The sequence below is a fragment of the Uranotaenia lowii genome, chromosome 2, assembly GCF_029784155.1.
Source record: "Uranotaenia lowii strain MFRU-FL chromosome 2, ASM2978415v1, whole genome shotgun sequence".
NCBI lineage: Eukaryota > Metazoa > Arthropoda > Insecta > Diptera > Culicidae > Uranotaenia > Uranotaenia lowii.
The window spans coordinates 139,201,468-139,222,797 of NC_073692.1; the positions used below are offsets into that span (position 1 = coordinate 139,201,468).

Genomic DNA, 21,330 nt, shown 5'->3' on the forward strand with positions numbered 1-21,330 from the left:
TATTGTGTGGTGGTTGCTACAATTCTATCTGTATCAACCACTGCATGGTAGTAGGCCCGTGAGGAACAAATCGATTGATGTGTTGAAAAGTTTTCAAATTAAAATTACCCTTCCGCTCAATTTCAACATCTTTCATTTTATTCTAATCTTCTATCCGTCTATAATCTTTCAATTCTTAAATATTCTTACTCAAAGAATAAAAATTTCACCGATATAGCCGATAAAATAATTTCACAAAATAAAATTTACGGTGAATAACTCATCATTTAAAATTAAAAAAAATTAAGAATAATAATTAACAATTTCACCTCATTAGCAATCCAAAAGATTTGTGCACAATTTGACCACCGTATTTTGTTTATTTAACCATTGGAAAGCCTTTCTACTTGTATAAATGAAGTTAGGCCTGTTTATTAGTCAACTAGACGAACCAGCAAGAAAAATTCATCTTTTTTATCACTTTCATTATTGAAAGTTTAGGATAGAGCTTGAAAAAACCTCTCATATTCCTTAACTTCGAGGAATCAATCATCTTCACTTTTATTTAAATTTTTTTACGATCCTGCTCAAAAAAATTTGTCAATGAACTTCAGTATTGGGTAATATCTCGTAAACCACTTGACAGATTGCCACCAAATTTTGTACACGTACACAATACATAACTAGATGGTATCACTGAAATTTTCATTATTTTCCATACATGCATTCAAAAGTTATTCAAAATGAAAGATTTGCATTTGATTCGAAAACACGCCTTAGAAGTTTTTGTTAAACTTGGCATACAAATAACAGAGATATTAAAACTTAGATGAAAAGTCAATATTGTGCATATTTTTCGAATTGTTACGTACTTTCCCAACCCTATCTTCAGAAGCCTTCAGACGAGCACTATGTTATGATTGATCGCTCCATCCTAAGTTAGGATATTTTTTCCTAGCGCTTTGTGGATTTCAACGAAGATATATCCAGATAACTTTGAAATTTCATTTGCATTACATGGAGAGAAAATATTTTAGAAAAATAAAAAAAAGGAACCTTTCTCGCAAAAATTGAAACCAAATCCCGTGTAGCTCAATCTCATTTGAAAAAGCTTCGTTGGTTTTGACAAAAAAGAAAAAAATATACAAATGGTTTTCGGAAATTCGAAAACATCGTGAATTTGACAAACTCTGCTGTGTAATGTATAAATAATAATGTTTTCATAACACTCTTTTCCCAGGCTTCCTCGCCGGCCTGCACCGAGCTGGAATCCATCGTAATGAACTGGCTCGGTAAGATGATTGGCCTGCCGGATGAGTTCCTGCACATACCGGGCGTCAGCAAAGGCGGTGGGGTGATCCAAACGACGGCCAGCGAGGCGACGCTAGTGTGTTTACTAGCCGGGCGCACCCAGGCCATCCGGCGCTTCCACGAGCACACGCCCGGCAAACAGGATGCGGAAATCAACGCCCGTCTAGTGGCATATTGTTCCGACCAGGCTCATTCCAGCGTCGAGAAGGCTGCCCTAATCGGATTGGTGCGGATGCGATTCATTGAATCTGATGAAAATCTTAGCCTGACCGGCCGGGCCCTGGAGGAAGCCATCGAGGAGGACATGCAGCAAGGGCTGATTCCGTTCTGGGTAAGTGTATGCTACTGTTTTCGAGAGCACCTTGCACCTTGATGGTAAGAGAAGAGGGAAAGCGGAAGAATATTGTGTGTGACAAATCTGCTTAGAGAAAAGTTTTTGTTTTCCCTAGTGGTCTCATTAGGTGGAGTGGAGACAGTCAGTCAGTGTAACTAAAGGCAACAAGTGGTTTGCTAGTTCGACAATTTATTTTTTCGACTTCAAATAACAGAATGGAAGGAACTATAGCGTGCTGACTTTTATACCTTGAATATTTTAATCTTTGCTTCAAAAAAGTCCACATTTAGATTATCGAATCGCATTTTCATTAAATTTTCAAAGACGAACACGTGTCTTGAAAATGTAAAAACTAGAATTAAAAAAATCTACAGTTTCAATTCTGAAAAACATATTTTTTAATCACTTATGAATTTTTTGGAAGAATTTTCAGTTATGAAGTTACACTAGAGCAAATGCAAACGTTAAACTTTCACAAAAATGTATTAATTATTTCTTTATCTATAAATTATTGGGTCCAGATAAACAATTTGACTAAATAAACTAAACTTTTTTTTAAATCGTTCACCGAATACTGTAGGGGAGAATGAGGATACTTGATCCCTGGGGATACTTGATTCCTTAGCTATATCTCGAAACTGGAATGTCTTACTAAGATCAAATGTTCTAGAAAAATGTGCCAAAATGAGCAAAATAACAATGCTTGTAGTTTAAATTTTTTTTAACAAAATAATTGTTTGAGTAATTGAACTTTGTTTGAAAAATTTCACAAAATGTAACTTGAAGATCTTTTTTCATCACTTTAAAATGTTCCTTACATGGGAAAATTATGAAAAAAATATTTGTTCCAATGTATCAATCGTTCGAGCGTAAAATGAACTTCATAATTTCACATTTTCAAAGCAATGGAAAACTCTCAACTTTTTTCAGAAAAAGTTTTCTAAAATGTTGATTATGGGTACAATTGATCCCCTAGAGTTGGGTACAATTGATCCCCCTTCCAAACGGCATATTCTTCTTCTGAATTGATCGATATGAATGTTGATTACGAAATTACTAATATTTATCCAAAAACTAATATTTATCAAAAAAATTGTCTGAAGAAAAGAGCAAAAATAATTAATTTTCTCTTAATTATAAAAAATAGCGCCTTTATGTATGCAATGTTATTAGCGTTGAGACAAAGTTATAGAATTTTCTTCTTATGTCTGCTATAAATTGTGAAATGAGAACAAACATGACCAAAATAGTCAATTAACATTCTCTCTTGGGGTTTTGTTTGATTTTTATACAAGGATTAGGGCTTCCTGAATAAAAGATCAAGTCTCCTTCAATAGGGGATCAAGTCTCCCCTAACTTCAGAAAAATCGCAATTTTTTTACTCCCACGAAAATGCTTCTAGTTCATCAACGAGTTCAAGTATCATTCTAAATTTTGGAGCATAGAAACTTGAAGTTACAAGCTGTCAGAAAATGTCAAAGACGGCGAGTTGCTAAATTTCTCCAAAAAGATATGGTGAATACAAGAAAAAGGGATCAAGTATCCCCACTCTCCCCTACTGTTTGTTTACACACAATTCAATTACGTACTTAAAATGAAAAGTGTATTTTTGTTTACATATCTTGGCTACATAGAAGAGACTTATATTTCACGTTTTTAATGAATTTTTTTCTGTGATTGATGTTCCAGTGGAAGCAGAATTTTATTGATCAATTTTTAATAAGACCTGAAAGTGTTGAAAATAATATTTACTCCTGTCATTTCACACGCTGGAACAAGCTAAAAAGCGCCTTTAAGCCATGAAACATTTACTTTTTAAGAATATCCTCTGAAAAATAATTCAGCATTTTGTGAGAATGGTCAGTAATGGATATCCCGTGTGTTGAACCTGAAATGAATATTCAAAATTCTTAAATATCTTTTTCGATTAAGGTCTTTCGATGAATACAGCATTCAGTAAAAGTGAAGTATCAACCATAAACTTATACTGCAGAAAACCTGCAGACAGGGATGATAAATGTTACAAATGTCGTTTGACCGTAACACGAACAAAAGTCGCAGTCATCGGAACGGACGGTCATGTAGCTGTCATGCCTTTGTTCCTTTTTGCAAACCAATGTCCTTCCAAAAGAATGTTAATCAAAGAAAGATCAATTGACATTCAGAAAGAATTGACAGTTTCAATGTCACGAAATCTAAATTATAACATTCATTGAAATATTATAAATTTGACTGTCGCGGACGCTATAAATGCAAATGAAATTGAACCATAGGATTAAGATCGATTCCATTAGTAAATGGCGAACACAAAATTAGTTATTGCGAAATATTCAACAGGGCATAATTTTTTTTTTACCATTGGGTAAAAATCAACCAAATTTTGCACTCATTCTCATTTATGTGTATTGTTTACATGCTGTCAAACTCGAAGTCGTGTTTTTCGATTCAACGAAAATGGTGGTGAACCAACGCAAGTCGAGAGAACAAATTCTTTCCAAAGACCTGGAATTTTCGGAGCTGTCGCACCGGCAGGGAAAAATATTGAACATTCACCATTCAACCGTCTCCAGAGTGTTGAAGCGGTTCCAGGAGCAATTGACGTTAAACCACGGCAAAGGAGCTGGAAGAAAACCAAGACCGGAGAGCAAAAAGACGGAGGGAAAGGTGAAGCGAATGATTAAAGCAAATCCCAACGTCTCAAGCCGTGATTTGGCTAAAAAGATCGGCATGTCCTTGGATGGAGGACATCGAGCGAAAATGCGTTCAATTTTGCACTCAAGGCTTCATCGATTAATTTTTCTTTTGATTTTTGAATTAAATGTATTTCTACAACTACCCTGAAATTTTGGTTTGATTCTAAATATAACAATAAAATTGGCATGACATTTTCGGTGTCGCAATAATTTCGTGTTTGGATATTAATTAGTTGTCGTGTCTTGGGGGCGATAAAATTCGCAAGAAATCAGTTATAGATCCGTTTTCAACTTTGGACCGGTCAAGTGAAAGGGTTGGACTAGAAGGTGACGAAAAATAGTGTCGCAAGTTCGCTAGTACAAGCTATCAATGTTAGTAACGTAAGAAATTAGTTTAGCTCCGATTTCAACTTGCGACCCCTCTAGTGAAAGGGTTTGAAAATAAAATTTAGCCATATTCCAAGGTTAAACAATAATTTTTCTTACTTACTATGATCTATTTTTTCCAATTTGGTAGTGAATTTTTTCGAAAATAAAGCTCGATTTATAATGTTCGGGAATGCCCGGGATTTTTCCATCGATTCCCGGGATTCGGAGAATTCCCGGAACGGACATTTCATTCAAAAGTTGATAGATGCATTATAAAATCCATGAACTATCGAGAAGTTTTAAGACGTTCGCGACGCGTGTCAAGAGGTTATAGCTAATCAAATAAAAAAAACTTGATCCATTTCCTGTCTTCGTACTATGCTGTCGGCTACTCATACAAATCGGGGATGAAACCTTCGGAGTCAGCTATTCATGTTTGGTCTTCTCAAAAATGTTTAAGCTAAGCAGGTATTTTCATGATTTTTTCTCATTATCAGTAAATTAAAACTTGTAACTTGAACTGAATTAGTACGATGTTTTCAATGTGAAAAATTATTCAAAAATATTTTTGCCACATTAATAATGTCGCAAACAAAATTCAAAATTTTGCTGGTATGATTTTGAAAGTTTTCAAACATTTCTCTTCAATAAAAATTGTAGAACGTTCTATTTCGACTAGTTTTCTCTAATGATTCAATAACTTTCTTTTATTTCAATCTATTTCATGTTCCTGAAAGCAGAGACTAACGGTAGCAGATCCGAATGTCTCCAAAGTTTGATCGATCAGATTTTCGGTTGCTACATCTGGAAATAATATCAAATATAGAGTTGTTTTGACAGTTCTTACGCACACTTGCTTACGTATATGGATAAGGCATAGGTCGGCAACCTGCGGCTCGCGAGCCGCATGCGGCTCTTTGGATGTACACCTAGGTTTTTTTTTACACGGTTTTTTTTTACGCGGTTTTTTTTTACACGGCTTTTTTTACACGGTTTTCGGGAATTAACACGGTTTTTTTTACACGGTTTTCGCGAATTAACACGGTTTTTGAGAGAAAATATTCTAAGTCCTTTTCAAAGAAAAACACTTAGAATCTTTTTGAAGTTGGGAAAATCTTATCTCTTAGACTAAGAACATGATACATGAGACCTGAGACCTGGGATCTGAGACCTGGGATCTGAGACCTGAGACCTGAGACTTGAGATTTGAGACCTGAGACCTGAGACCTGAGACTTGAGACCTGAGACATGAGACATGAGACCTGAGACATGAAACATTAGAAATTAGACATGAGACCTGAGACCTGGAAACTGAGACAGGGGATATTAGACTTGAGACCTCAGCATGAGACATGAGACCTGAGACCTGAGACCTGAGGCATGAGACAAGAGCTATGAAACATGAGACTTTAGACCTGAGACATGGGACATGAGACATGAGGCATGAGACATAAGTCATGAGACCTGAGACATGAGACCTGAGACATGAGACTTTGGACCTGAGACCGGAGACAAGCTACTAGAATTAGTACCGCGAGAAATAAGTTTAGCTCCGATTTCAACATGCGACCCCTCTAGTGAAAGGGTTTGACTTGTTGATGACGAAAAATAGTGTCGCGACTTCGCTAGTACAAGCTACTAGTGTTAGTACCGCGAAAAATTAGTTAAGCTCCGATTTCAACTTTCGACCCCTCTAGTGAAAGGGTTTGGCTTGTAGGTGACGAAAAATAGTGTCGCGAAATCGCTAGTACAAGCTACTAGGGTTAGTACCGGTAGAAATTATATTAGCTCCGATTTAGACTTGCGACCCCTCTAGTGAAAGGGTTTGACTTGTGGGTGACGAAAAATAGTGTCGCGACATCGCAAGTATAAGCTACTAGTTTTAGTACCGCGATAAATTAGTTTAGCTCCGATTTCAACTTTCGACCGGTCAAGTGAAAGGGTTTGACTTGTAGATGACGAAAAATAGTGTCGCGACTTAGCTAGTACAAGCTACTAGGGTTAGTACCGCGAGAAATTAGTTAAGCTCCGATTGAGACTTGAGACCCCTCTAGTGAAAGGGTTTAACTTGTAGGTAACGAAAAATAGTGTCGCGAGTTCGCTAGTACAAGCTACTAGGGTTAGTACCGCGATAAATTGGTTAAGCTCCGATTTAGACTTGCGACCCCTCTAGTGAAAGGGTTTGACTTGTTGGTGACGAAAAATAGTGTCGCGAAATCGCTAGTACAAGCTACTAGGGTTAGTACCGCGAAAAATTAGTTAAGCTCCGATTTAGACTTGCGACCGGTCAAATGAAATGGTTTAACTTGTGGGTAACGAAAAATAGTGTCGCGAATTTGCTAGTACAAGTTACTAGGGGTAGTACCGGTAGATATTAGATAAGCTCCGATTTCAACTTTCGATCGTTCAAGTGAAAGGGCTTCACTTTTAGGTGATGAAAAATAGTGTCGCGAGCTCGCTAGTACAAGCTACTAGGGTTGAAACTAATTTCTACCTGTACTAACCCTAGTAGCTTGTACTAGCGAAATCGCGACACTATTTTTCGTCACCTGCAAGTCAAACCCTTTCATTTTACCGGTCGAAATCTGAAATCGGAGCTAATCTTATTTCTATCGGTACTAACCCTAGTAGCTTGTACTAGCAAAGTCGTGACACTATTTTTCGTCACCAACAAGTCGAACCCTTTCACTAAAGGGGTCGCAAGTCTAAATCGGAGCTTAACCAATTTATCGCGGTACTAGCCCTAGTAGATTGTACTAGCGAACTCGCGACACTATTTTTCGTCATCTACAAGTCAAACCCTTTCACTTGACCGGTCGAAAGTTGAAATCGGAGCTAAACTAATTTCTCGCTGTATTAAAGCTAGTAGCTTGTGCTAGCGATGTCGCGACACTATTTTTCGTCACCCACAAGTCAAACCCTTTCACTAGAGGGGTCGCAAGTCTAAATCGGAGCTTAACCTATTTATCGCGGTACTAACCCTAGTAGCTTGTACTAGCGAACTCGCGACACTATTTTTCGTCACCTACAAGTCAAACCCTTTCACTAGAGGGGTCGCAAGTCTCAATCGGAGCTTAACTAATTTCTCGCGGTACTAACCCTAGTAGCTTGTACTAGCGAAGTCGCGACACTATTTTTCGTCATCTACAAGCCAAACCCTTTCACTTGACCGGTCGAAAGTTGAAATCGGAGCTAAACTAATTTATCGCGGTACTAAAACTAGTAGCTTGTACTTGCGATGTCGCGACACTATTTTTCGTCACCCACAAGTCAAACCCTTTCACTAGAGGCGTCGCAAGTCTAAATCGGAGCTAATATAATTTCTACCGGTACTTACCCTAGTAGCTTGTACTAGCGAACTCGCGACACTATTTTCGTCACCTACAAGCCAAACCCTTTCACTAGAGGGGTCGCAAGTTGAAATCGGAGCTTATATAATTTTTCGCGGTAATAACACTAGTAGCTTGTCTCAAGTCTAAAGTCTCATGTCTCAGGTCTAATCTTTCATGGCTCTTGTCTCATACCTCAGGTCTCATGTCTTATGTCTCATATCTCATGTCTCAGGTCTCATTTCTCATGTCTCATGTCTCATGTCTCATGTCTCATGTCTCAGGTCTTAGGTCTCAGGTGTCATGTCTCAGGTCTCATGTTTCATGTCTCAGGTCTCAGGTCTCGTGTTTTATGTCTTAGGTTTCTAGTCTCAGGTCTCAGGTCTAATGTCCCATGTCTTTGGTCTCATTCTTCAAGTCTCTGATCTCATGTCTCAGATCTCAGGTCCCTGAACTTAGGTCTCAGGTGTCATGTCTAAAGTCTCAGGTCTCATGTCTCTAGTTTACATTCTCAAGTCCAGGTCTCAAGTCTCAAGTCTCAAGTCTCAAGTCTCAGGTCTTAAGTGTCAGAACTTCAGAGCTGCAGAATTCGAATGGTCTTTTTTTACACGGTTTTCGGGAATTAACACGGTTTTTTTTTACACGGTTTTCGGGAATTAGCACGGTTTTTTTTTACACGGTTTTTTTTTACGCGGTACGTATATCAGTGTAAAAAAAAACCTTACTGTATAACTGTGGCTCTTTAGCTGAATGTGTAAACATTTAGAAAATTCTCGAAATTTTCTAGAGTAAACGAACGCAACATAAGTTTTTCTTCAGTTCAGGTTATATTTCCCAGGATTAAAAAAGAAACCAAAAAAAACAACTATAAAATAAATTAACAGCATCTTATCAGTAGGAAGTTTTCTGTTGAATTTGTTTTCTTTGTTGTTCTGATTTAATCGGATCAAGCCAAGTATGTTCAATCGATTATGAAATTGAATATCAGGTGAAAAATTTAAATAATGCTTTACAATGATACAAATTGTTATGTGTGTTGAAATTTCTTTCTTAAAACTTATTGTTTTTACTTTTTTTTTTTTTTCAAATATTGAACTCCATCTCGCAAAGTGCCTTTTCAAATCCATGAAAGAATTTCAAAAATTCAAGTTCTTCGTTCCATTTTTGAACATGAGTTTAAGTGAACAAAATTTTTAAGTTTGTTTAAAATATTTTTGTAAACCGGGAACTGAGTGCTGGATATAATTTGAGAATTTAATAAATACATAATATGAATATTTTTAGGTATAGATTCGAAGGAGCAACTTTATTTGGTAAAGAAGCATTTTATTCCATAAACTTAACAATTTGTAATCCTTTTTTTTATTCCTAATTTAATCCCTTTATCATGTTTCTGCAATTATTTAAAAATTTCATGACTGTTTTAAAAGTTGATTTTGATTTCTGAGTCTTTGTCAAAATCTTGTATTAGGTTTGTTCTATGAAGTGATGATCAAAATAACGTCAAAAAACAAAACTTTGAGTTTAAAAAATCGGTTCGATAAAAAATGGAATACAGCGAAGCAAAACCTAAGTTAGATGTCTATTATTATGTAAGATTTATTATTGTAACGGAAGAACCGAGACAGCTATCAAAACTTTCATTGAACCCCCATATTTCTATATCATCAGATGAATCTCTTCTTGACGATTTCAAAAATCGTAGATACACTAAAATAAGCAAATCTGTCAAGAATTAAAAGTATTTTAAAAATATTTTCTTTTGACTGTACGAAATATTTTAAATTGTTTTTATTTTTGAAAAATTTAAAAATTAAAACAAATTATTCACTCAACGAATCTCATATCATTAAAATCGGTTAACATTTTCGGCCAGGGAACCGCCATGAAACTACTATGAAATTCACAACCTGAAACTGAGAGTTCATTCAATAAATCAAAATATTTAAAAAAAAAATCAAATCGATCAATTTCATACAAAAATTATATTTTAAATCCAAAACCATAAGAAATTCATAATCATAAGTGTGAATTTTCAAAAAACAATTAATTTCAGGTAAATTTTTTATGGTTATCAGTTTAAAATATAATTTTCGTATGAATTTATGGAAAAACAACAATTTCGAAGCTTTCAAATGCACCCTTCAGATCTGCAATACGATGTTAGATGAGAAAGATATGAATGAGATAAATTTGCATGTTTTTAAAAGAACGATCCCAAACTTTTGGCCGATACACCATACTGAGGGGTGATCCTAAACTTTCGGACGATAACTTAAGTGTCTATTTTATTAATTAAAAGTACATTCTTAAATTTTTGCACAATAATTAATATTCCAACAAAACACATGGAAAGTCTAAGTTTTATCTGGAATAGTTGTTAGGAAAGAATTGCACCAAAGTTAAAAACTATAAACTTTATCAGGTCACAATGTCAAATCGCCAAAACTTAAGAAAATCGCTTCCGTTTGCCAACAAAACAACGAAAATTTGTGGCGATGTGAAAAAGGATAATAAAACAGAATTCACATCAGGATGCTATGTATCTTAGCGATCACCACTATTTGCAGTAAGGATACAATTAAGTGCGGCTCTTTCAATCATGGAAATTTCCCTAATTTGCAGGTTTTGGCTCTTCTGTCTCAAAAGGTTGCCGACCGCTGGGATAAGGAAAGGAAAACTAACCTTCAAAATTTTAGTTAACAAAACGTTGATGTCCGTTCAAAGACATAATCGATTTTGAGGTTATTTTCCCACAGTTAAAAAGTCTTACTACAAATGTCAGAATTATGTCACGAATATTTCTAGCCGTACATAGAATAATTATTGAAAATTTTCATCTGTGGACCCAATAATTTTTTTTTAGAAAACCAACAAGTTTGGTAAACATTCATTAATAAGAAATCACTTTAAAATCAACTTTAAAATAAAAGTTGGCTTATTTCAGGCCTTTTCAAGAAATCATTCAGAATTAGTAGGGCTCGTGATATAGCTCAGTTGGCAAGTCTGTTGTCTCCTGAGCCGATGTCCGCGAGCTCGAGCCCAAGAGTAAACATCGAACAGTTGGATAAGTTTTTCAATAACGATTCGCCAACTGCAACGTTTAAAAAGTCGCGAATGCCATAAAGATGGTAAAACGACTAAAATCGAAACAAACAAAAAATCAGAATTAGTCACTATCAACCGACGTTTCTAAAACTGGCTCTTAGAATAGGGATACCATACGTACTCTTTTAAGAGTACATGTACTCTTTTTCGATCGAAAAATGGGCGTACTCTTCTTTTTGCGAAAATATACCAAATGTACTCTTTTTTTTTGTTGAAAGATATTTAATCAAAAAAAGCAACGTTTTTCTTCCTTTTTATGAAGTTGTTTCACATTTTATGCAAAAACGATGAAAGGAATACAGCTTTCAACAAGTTTATTTAACATTTTGTTTTAATAAATATGCACTGCCGCTGGAAGCATGATTGTCACATGTTACATTTTTATATCTGAGGTATTTTGGTGTCTACTGCCTCGTAGCGATGGATATTTTAATTTTATTTAATAAAAACATAATGTTTTCAGTGAGTTTGATGTTTCTATCAAAAAACGGCAAACAAAAATTTTGAAATACGTCCTCTAGACACCAAAAAGTAGGAAATTTCAGAATGTAACATGTGACAATTATGCTTCCAATGGCAGTGCAGTCGTTGTAAACTATAAGCGCGATAAGCGCCTTTGAGTATACAAACAGAATCGATATGCACAAAACTGAGGTACTTAGATCAAGAATATTTTTTAAGAAAATTTAGAGCTCCGGTTATTCGATGAATCATTTTTATCCAAAATCCGTTAAAAAATTTGTTTTTTCATCGTGATATATTGTTTAGCTGTAAAATTGACGTCTGTGACAAGTTTAAAATCTAAATTACCAGAAACGTCTCAATCAAATAGGAAAATAAAATCCATGTAAGAACCGAGCAATGCGCCTGGATGATATGCAATACCAGAGTAAATGGACTTTGTCAATGTATTTCGTTTAATCCGAGGTTTCACTTATCCGAGGTGGTCTCTCCCCCAACTATCTCGGGTAAGCGGGGTTCTACTGTACATCCTTTTGCATACCGTCCGGGCGCAAAGCTCGATAATATATGAATCTTGTGTCAACCTGATGGCTGGGATAACGCGGGAGCTCAGAAAACCAGAGCTCGGGTTCTACTGTTAAACGTTTGTCCTGACTTTTTGGATAAATGATCTCAATTGGGATTGGGCCTGCTAAAAAGAATAAAGCCTGCTCTTTACTCTTACACATATTTCCATAAGAATGACAGCTAATCGGAGTGAAATTGCAGTGAAGGCTATTTCTCTCTCTGTTTAACACACCGGAAATCGTATACCGGGACTGCGAGCGCGCCCATCGCCCATGTACTCTTATTGGTGTCACGGGATATGGTAACCCTATCTTAGAACAACTCTGGATATCGGTTGATAAAGAAAACCAATCTGCTGTCATGCTTAAGGAAATTCCTTAAACAGTGAGGTGCAAACTTTATCCTTTTCGCACGCCCGGAGCCTGCACTAGTTATACACGCGCAAACTGTTTATACTCAATTCAAACATATTTTTGAGCAGCTATTGAATTCTTATGCACGTTTAAAAATGGTAATGTCAATGTTAGGATATTTTGAAACATGAAAACGTAATATTTCAATTGAATTAAGAAATTTGTGACCAATTTACTGATGATTTATTTTTTCCGCTTGGAGGAGGGGGGGTAACCCCCATCAACCCCCTTCCCCCCCCCCCCCCGTAGATTCATGTTTAAGAGAGAGCATCAGTTTTGTGCATTGCGAATCTGCAGCCAATCTCAGGTTCTGTTTATTCGACTTTTGAACAAAATTGATGGCCTCGGTAAATCACGGAATAGCAAACAGTGGCGATGTGCAACTCTCTTACGTCTGCGATTTTCGAATGCGAAATGTATTGACTTGTATTTGAATATTTGATAAATTTAAATTTTTCATCCAGACATCTTAAGGAGCATTTTGGGTTCAACGATACAAGGTGGATGTGAGTAGTCAATCAAGCCAAGCTAAGTTAAGCTAAAATTTCTTCATCCGGACATATTTCCATAAAAAATTGAAACACTTTGTGCTAATTCAGAAATCAACTAAATTATCTCAAATTTTGCACTGATGCTTGCTATTCCAAAGGGCATAAAAAAACTTTTATCTATCTTAGGATCATTTTTTCGCAAAAATAAAAAAATAGTATGGTTTTATGCCGATTTCATAAACATAAACTTTGGTAAAAGTACAACTTCTCTCTAAAATTATCATGGGAAGCTTGAATGTGTAAGATGCAAACAGATTTTTTTGATCTTCGAAATGGGGTAACATCAACTTACACAAAAATATTTTACGGTAATGAAAAAAAAGGTTTTTTTACCGCTGCTTTATAGGCTTGAGTTACTAAAAAAATGAAAACCCCTTTTATTTCTCAATGTTTTACAAAATGGTTTGGTGTCAGAACACAATGTTTTGTGTGTAATCACACAGTTACTTCACATTTTATATGTATGTAACATTCAAAAAAATGATTCATTTTTCAGAATAAGTCGTATAGGCTTGCCGAGTAGGATAACTTACTCGAGTGCTGGAAAAATTGAGTTGATATACATATGCGTCAAACTTTTCTAGTGTGTTTTTTTCGAATGAAGGTTTTTTTAAGCCACAACACGCATTGTAAAATTGAGTTATGGCTGTTTTAACCTCAAGTCCCCTAAATTTTTTACATATTGCAGAAAAGCATATTCGGACTTGATGAGTTTGAACCAAATGGGGCTTATGTTATGTGATGCATTCTGAACAATCGAATAAAGGCTATTTGATCCAACGCAGGCATTGGAAATTTGAGCTTTGACTTCTTTTACCCACTATTCCCCTACATTTCCTCTACAGTTCTGACTTGGAAATTCAAATTTGAGTAAGACATTAAGAAAAACGATGATCTTTAACCTTAAGTATGCCATACTTTCAATCATACGTATCCCCATGGTTGGGACATTTGGGACGATTTTTGAAAAATAAAATAAAAAAGGGCAAATCTGAACGAAGTCTAGGCTTTGTTCTTAAACATACAAGAGACAAAACAAAGAAAAAACTTCCACATCAATGTTTTCATTGAATCACAGCAGCAGTGCAAAAATAGTATCGAAAGATTAAACAAAAATTAATGCTCATTTTGGAATTTATTAAAAATCGTTTTTGAACACAAAATCTGAAAATATTCAAAGAGAAATTTGAGTTATTTTTTTGGATTGGCAAATAATCTGAAAAAACCGGACAAAATCCTGAAAGTTTTAATCAATATCTGAGCATCCAAGCCAGATTTTAAAAAAATTAGAATTTTTTATTGGATGTATGAGCAAGCCTGGATATATAAACAATAATGCGAAACTCATCGGTTTTTGATGATTGCTTAGCTCTTTCAATATTTCTTTTGGGTTTTTATGAATTATTTGAATAAATTGACAAGTCTGTTATTGTATAAATTTAAATGATAAGACTTCGGCACATTCGACATCATCGATCGAATGCTGTGCTCAACTATTCGATGAGCCAAATATTCGGCTTAAGGGTTTTATTGCGATATTCGGCGCCGAATATTCGGTACACCTCGTGTATGCATTAAATCATTTCAGGCACTATTCATGTAGGTTTTAATTATGAAGCCAGTTTTTCAATTTTGCAATTTCAATATACACATAGAATTTTAACGAATTTAAATCTTTTCATTGAAACATAATTTAGTGAAATCACAATCCAATTCATCACTTACAAATTTTAAACTCAAAAACTAAACTTTTCTGTTCGTTTATCAACAGGTTTGCGCCACTTTGGGTACAACAGGTGCCTGCGCATTCGATAATCTGTTGGACGTGGGTGACGTTTGCCGGAAGTACCGGATCTGGATGCACGTGGATGCAGCCTACGCGGGAAGTGCGTTTATCTGTCCCGAATTCAGAGTATGGCTGAAGGGCATAGAAAAGGCCGACTCTATCGCCTTCAATCCCTCCAAGTGGCTGATGGTTCACTTCGATTGCACCGCCATGTGGTATGAGATTATAAAAGTTTTTAAAGTGAGTTACATATAATTTTATGGCGTATTATTTGTGTTTTGTAGGGTGAAGAATAGCGGAGCTCTTCATAGGACGTTCAACGTTGAACCTTTGTACCTTCAGCATGAGAACTCCGGGTTGGCTATTGACTACATGGTACGTATTTCTCGAGGAAATTGTGGAAATAATTTTTGAAAACACGATTTTCCTCTTTTCAGCATTGGCAAATTCCGCTGAGCAAACGATTCCGGGCGCTTAAGTTATGGTTTGTGCTCCGGAATTTTGGAATCAAAGGACTTCAAAAGCACATCCGGGAAGGTGTTAGATTGGCCCAGAAATTTGAAGCCTTGGTACTGGCAGATCATCGTTTCGAGATTCCTGCTGCAAGACATCTCGGTATGGTGGTCTTTCGAATCAGAGGAGAGAACGAGCTGACAGAAAAGTTGCTCAAGCGTTTAAATCACCGGGGAAATATGCATGCAGTTCCGGCTTCTCTGAAAGGCAAATACGTCATCCGGTTTACTGTTACATCTACTTACACAACTAGTGATGACATTCTCAAGGATTGGAGTGAAATCAAAACGGTTACAAGTGATCTGCTGCAGGAATTAGACGTAAAGATTGTCGATCGCTCAAGGGTTCCACTCAAAGGTAACATTTACGGTCGTAGTTTGTTTAAATTTTGTATCGCCAAAACACGAACATCGCTCGCCATCACAAAACTTTCACAAAGTGTTTCATTTTGCCACTAACATTTCATTCCAATCAATCGTGTTACATAGTAGTTTCAAAAAGCACTTAATAGGTGATATTTTTTGTTTGTTTTTTGCTTTGCTTTCACCACTAATTTTTTCAAAACGCACCAAAACATGCATTACGCCTAACAGAAACTCGCGAAAAGAACGAAGCATTTGGATCCAGTTTGTTGCTGGCCAATTCGCCGATGTCCCCCAAGATTGTGAACGGATCCTTCGCAGCGATCTTCGATGCCGACGAGTTCCTCGCCAAGGTCTACGCAGGCATTCGCATCTCGGTAAGAAATGAGCGTTAGAATACGCGTAAGTGAAAAAAACGATTCTGAATCATAAGAATTATGGAAAAATTAGGCTTAAAATATTTAAATGTAGCTTATAAGATTATCTTTCCTTTTTTCCTTGATTTCCTGTACCACCTAGAATCAGGACTCGCCGGCCATGCGACGCCGCGTCCGGGGCATCCTTATGTCCGGCAAGCAGTTCTCGCTGGACTCCCGGATGGATTTGGTGGTCCAGGGCATAAGCCCCAGCGAGGTCAAGAACGGGATCGAGTCCAAGGCCATTACCGAGGACTGCGAGGAGGCGTGGGAAGGTACGAAGGGCAGGTAGTGTAGCGGTTTTTCCAATTTCCTTCAACCAACACAGAGCCAGTCGTTCATTCATTAGTTAGTTGCTCCTTTTCCTTCCGTTTTGCTTGAGCATTCCATTTTTCAGTTGCATGCAAGTAGCTGTTTTAAGCTTTCGCATTAAAAGCTTCGTACCTGTACGCTTACTTGCGTACAAGGGTGTGCCCAAAAAAGTCCAACTTGTATAGCTTTTGGTCTATTTTCTTTCATGCAATCATATTTCTGCGCTCAGTTTGTGAGCAGATAGCAGTGGCGGACCAAGGTAGGTTTACATGAATTTTCTAGGTAAATTAATGTACTCCGATAAAAGCGCCTCACTTTACAGTATAATCAGTTGTAGAAGATCATCGTTCAGAATAAGATCATCGTTCAGAATAAGAAAACCACTTATGATTAAGCGTGTCAGATTGACCGAATTGAGTTTAGGGGTTTAACCCCCCCCCCTCCCCCATGAAGATTTTTGCCAAGTAAAATTTTCACCGAATTACTTGATGTTAAAATATATTTGAAAATAAGTGTTAACAAGCAAGTCAGAAATTTTTCTCGCCTCCGGCGGAATTCAGTCTTAAGTCACCCTTGGCTTGAGACATTTCGATCTACGATACTATTCGACGTTTACGAATTGAAACTAAATTTGGTTCAAAACTTGGCATACATAACCCCTACTTTGTCTTCAGAATTGGTTTTTATTAAGAAGTGTAACTTAATATGAACCGAATTTGAAACGAACAATTTTTTGTGTTTGAAAAAATCGTTTATTGCATTACAAATGTTAAGCTGATATGAAATATTCTTCAAGAAACCAATTTCGAATAAATTTTTTTAAGTTCAAGATTTAGCTAAAAGAAACACTAAACGTAAGTTGATTGCACACTTAGAAAGTAAGTAAAAAAGTTAAAGAGGTTGTACATAAGCCACGACCGTAAGGTTAACGTAGAATTACGACAGCCGGTCCTGTGTCAATAGGATATGTTTCATATTAAATTTTCATACGCGGAAAATGTTGACCGTTTTGACAGGAATAATATATTCATTCATCAACTTTCACGGCCAATAGAGACAGATTGTAGCTCTAGACAATTGCATAGCAAAAGGCGGGAAAATATTTGAAGCTGCTTGAAAATCCAATGCAACTGAGCCAATGCGCCTGCAATTATGCAACTACAATCCTCGAGCGTTTTATGAAAGGCTCCGGAGAAAAGCTTGAAAGATTCAGTATTATGCGTTTAATTCGAATCAGTAGGGGAAATGCGCACTAAGGGATATATAAAAGGGGTCGTCATTGTACATTGGATGGAGATGAAAATTCAACAACAAATTTAACTTTAATGAAAAGCGCACTTAATACAAAATTATTTAGAAAGTGACATTTTTTTCAGGTTTTTCCAATGGAATTTTTTGCTTGAATAAATATTATTTGTCAATGAATGGTGTCATACTCAAACTTCTACACATTTTAATTTCGTGAATTTTTTCTGTTCAGAAATCGGGACCGCGGATTACTTTTCAATTTTTATCAAAGCTCTGATTTAAGATTTGAACCGTGGAATTATTTTTGCCATGCTCAATAAAAAACTTATTTCAAATTTCATCTCTATAGAAGAACGTTATTGAAAATAACAAAAGGTTTATAATTTTAATCAAATGTTGTGAAAAAATTTAATATTCAAAAAATTACAGGTGGCCATACAAAAAAAATTAAAATGAAAAAATTTGTTTTTCAAAAGTTGGCTGACCCCACAGATGAGGAAAATTGCTGGATCTGGACGATGCTGCTGATGTGGTTTGGTGGGCTTTTGGCCTTTTCTGTTCGTTTGAGTTTGAATTTCTCAAAGGAACCGAATGTTTCAAGGTTATGTTTAAATTCTGGCAACTTTATGCCAGGCCACTGCTGCACCAGTTCAACATAATGGTGGTGAAACATAATAAATGCTCCGGGTTTCAGTAAAAATGGTTTACTCAGCCGAGCATAGTTGTCCTCGTCGTCCTGATGAAGAACTTCAAACAGCACAATCCTAGCAAGCGGCCTTCTCTCAACAGCATTGCACACATTTATGGTTGCAACAACCGACCGACCGGGAGAAAGACCAAAAACCAAATGAAACCAGGTCGGGGCAATCCTTGCTCTTTTATAACTTCGCATCTAGTGCATTTTGGGTCGACGATCGAGGTTTTTTCGCTCGGGTGTTTTGCGCACCAATTTGTATTAGCGCTTTATTAGTATTGGTGTACCAACACATAGCCGACCCAAAATGTTGTTTGGAAAAGATGTCCGTGAAAGAGGCGTTTTTCGTGACGCGAGATCCGTTCGCGAATTTCAATTTGCCCCCCTATAGTGTTGCCGTAAGACGTAATTCTACGTCAAAAATTCAAACAATAAATTTTTTATCGTTCTTCAAAACGGAATTAATATCTATACAAATCGCTTCTTCGTACTCATTTATGATAACTCTCTGGAAAAAAATGATTGTCGTATTACAAGTTACTTTGTGCTTGTTAACTGATGATCTACCTTGTTTAATTAATTTTGTTCAAGGAGCATAACTTGTTATGCAGAATATACTCGACTTAGTAATATTTGTTGGAATAATCAAAATTGCATTTTTTAAATCAATTAAGAAAAAATAGTTAAACTACCGTCTCAAGGTTGCATTGAGTTCTTGGGGGTAAATGTACCTAATATTCCAATTTTCCAACAGTTATTTCACGGATATCCAATACACATTTTAAGGAGTCAGTCTCAGAACCACTAAAAAGAAAAAGTTACAAACTAGTTTCAATCATGTTGAAGTTTTCAAACTTTAAACTGATTTTGGTTTGCCTATCAATCTGCAAAAATGGCATGACATAAATAGTTGCGATTATACTGGAATTTTTAAGGAAAAAATCGTTACGTAACGATGAGCATACTTCCCTCCCCCTCCCCTATGTCATAATCCGTAACGCTCGAGCTTACTCCCTGCCCCCCTAGGAGCGTTACGTAATTAATGGATGTTCCCTTATCGTCATTTTTGTATTCAATTTTCGATTTGCGTTGCGTTTCATTTGCCTTCGGATAGATTATGATTATCATTTAGTTCAATTAGTTCAATTTTTAAAACTTTTTGTCGATCATGTATAGTCGTGAAATGGACTGATTGACTGATGATTCTTAGCAGCATTCTTTAAACCGGCTGCTAATTTCACTGAGCCCTTGCAGACTGGAATTGCAGATCCGTCTTGAAGTTCTAGGCGACCTCGCTAACTAGACGCTGGAAAAGCAGCTTGCGGATCAGATGCTCTTCTGGTACCGCCGGATCTCACGCAAGGCAACGATTCCAGGCCGATGCGGTTTCTTCACTCCTCCGGCCTTTCAGGCAGCCTTAGTCGCCAACAGCTACGGTACGCTGCGATGTTTCCCTGTTGAAAGCACGAAACAAATGAAAATGGGGCAGCGAAGAGCACTTGTTTTTATATCTTCTTGGGGAAGATATCCGTGCCATCGGTGCGCTGGATAAGTATTGGTGTACCAACACATAGCCGACCCAAAGATGTCTGTGAAAGAGGCGTTTTTCGTGACGCGAGATTCGTTCGCTTGTTTGTTGTTTTCTTTTTTCCGGGATTTTCATCCTCGCGGATGATTCATCCCTTGAAATTCGTTCGCGAATTTCAATTTGCACCCCTATAGCGTTGCCGTAAGACGTAGTTCTACGTCAAAAAACGAAAGGATTATTGAAAGAAAATTATAATCTATTGTAGGAGAAATTTAACGGTTGTTTTAAAACGAAACCTGTTTAAAATCACGGAAGTTTTTTCTATCTTGTTGCCCCTGACGGGAACAATGCTGTTGCCTTGAATCATCAATTAAGTTATGTAAATTCTTATGGTGAAGCGTGATTATTTTGAAAAACACTTCCTGAAATGTTTTAAAAAACTTATCTTTTTTATTTTCATATTTTGTATAAATTTTCAAATAATTTATCGGAATTACAGTTTTTCCAATTCCAACTTGGCAAATGTTTTAGTCGAAATATTAAAATTTTGGAAATAATTTTAACAAATTTGTTTTCTTTATTCAGAATTTATGTGTGCTTGACACATAAGCCCTTAAGTCTTAATAAAATTTAATAAGAAATACAAAGTTTCAACATTTCCAGGACCCAATATTTCAATCAGAATTGGCAAAATACGCAGAGCTTGTAATTTTAAACTTCAAAACTTGTGATTGAAAATTTAAAAACTTTTCATCAATTTTTTTAAGATAAAATCGGCTTTATGAATCAATCATGATTTTTAAATGAATCTTATAAAGTTTGAAACATGATTTGAAATAGGTAGCAACTTTAAACTTAATTTTTATGCGAATTTTGACTAACTTTGTATTTGCTATGATCTTTTAATATTTTTTGTAACGTGGAACACCCTATCTTGCAATTTTTATCAGTTTTCATTGATCATTCATGAAATTACCCCTTTCCTTGTAGGTATAATTGCACATGAAATTATTATTTTAAGCTAAAAAATGAGCTATTTAAGCCATTTATTTTTCTTGAAATAGCTTTTTTCTCCAACTTCTGTTACTTACACTTATTAAATAAAAATAAATATTTCTATTCCTCTTTTTACCAAATTAAATTGATTCATCATCATTGAATAAATATTCCAAAGTTCAAATTTGTTTTTTTCAGTTATCGAAAATTCATATTTTTTTATCGCGATTGAATATTTTTTGTTAAAATTTATAACACTACAGGAGAATTTTTCAATCACCTTTCAGTTGAAAATGAAGATCAGAATTTTAATTAAAATTAACAAAAATTAACAATTATTATCATTTTCCTAAAAACTA

The 21,330-nt window shown here is 35.9% G+C and overlaps 1 protein-coding gene across 1 annotated transcript in view; it reads left to right on the top strand.

The window, feature by feature from the left end:
- LOC129741901 (histidine decarboxylase-like) overlaps positions 1–21,330 on the top strand; it is a 41,756-nt gene that overhangs the window by 13,654 nt on the left and 6,772 nt on the right. The window contains exons 2-8 of the mRNA XM_055733715.1: positions 1,212–1,621; positions 14,888–15,117; positions 15,187–15,277; positions 15,340–15,772; positions 16,009–16,154; positions 16,297–16,468; positions 16,735–16,764. Coding sequence (XP_055589690.1) covers positions 1,212–1,621; positions 14,888–15,117; positions 15,187–15,277; positions 15,340–15,772; positions 16,009–16,154; positions 16,297–16,468; positions 16,735–16,764 — 1,512 coding nt within the window. The remainder of the gene's footprint in view (positions 1–1,211; positions 1,622–14,887; positions 15,118–15,186; positions 15,278–15,339; positions 15,773–16,008; positions 16,155–16,296; positions 16,469–16,734; positions 16,765–21,330) is intronic.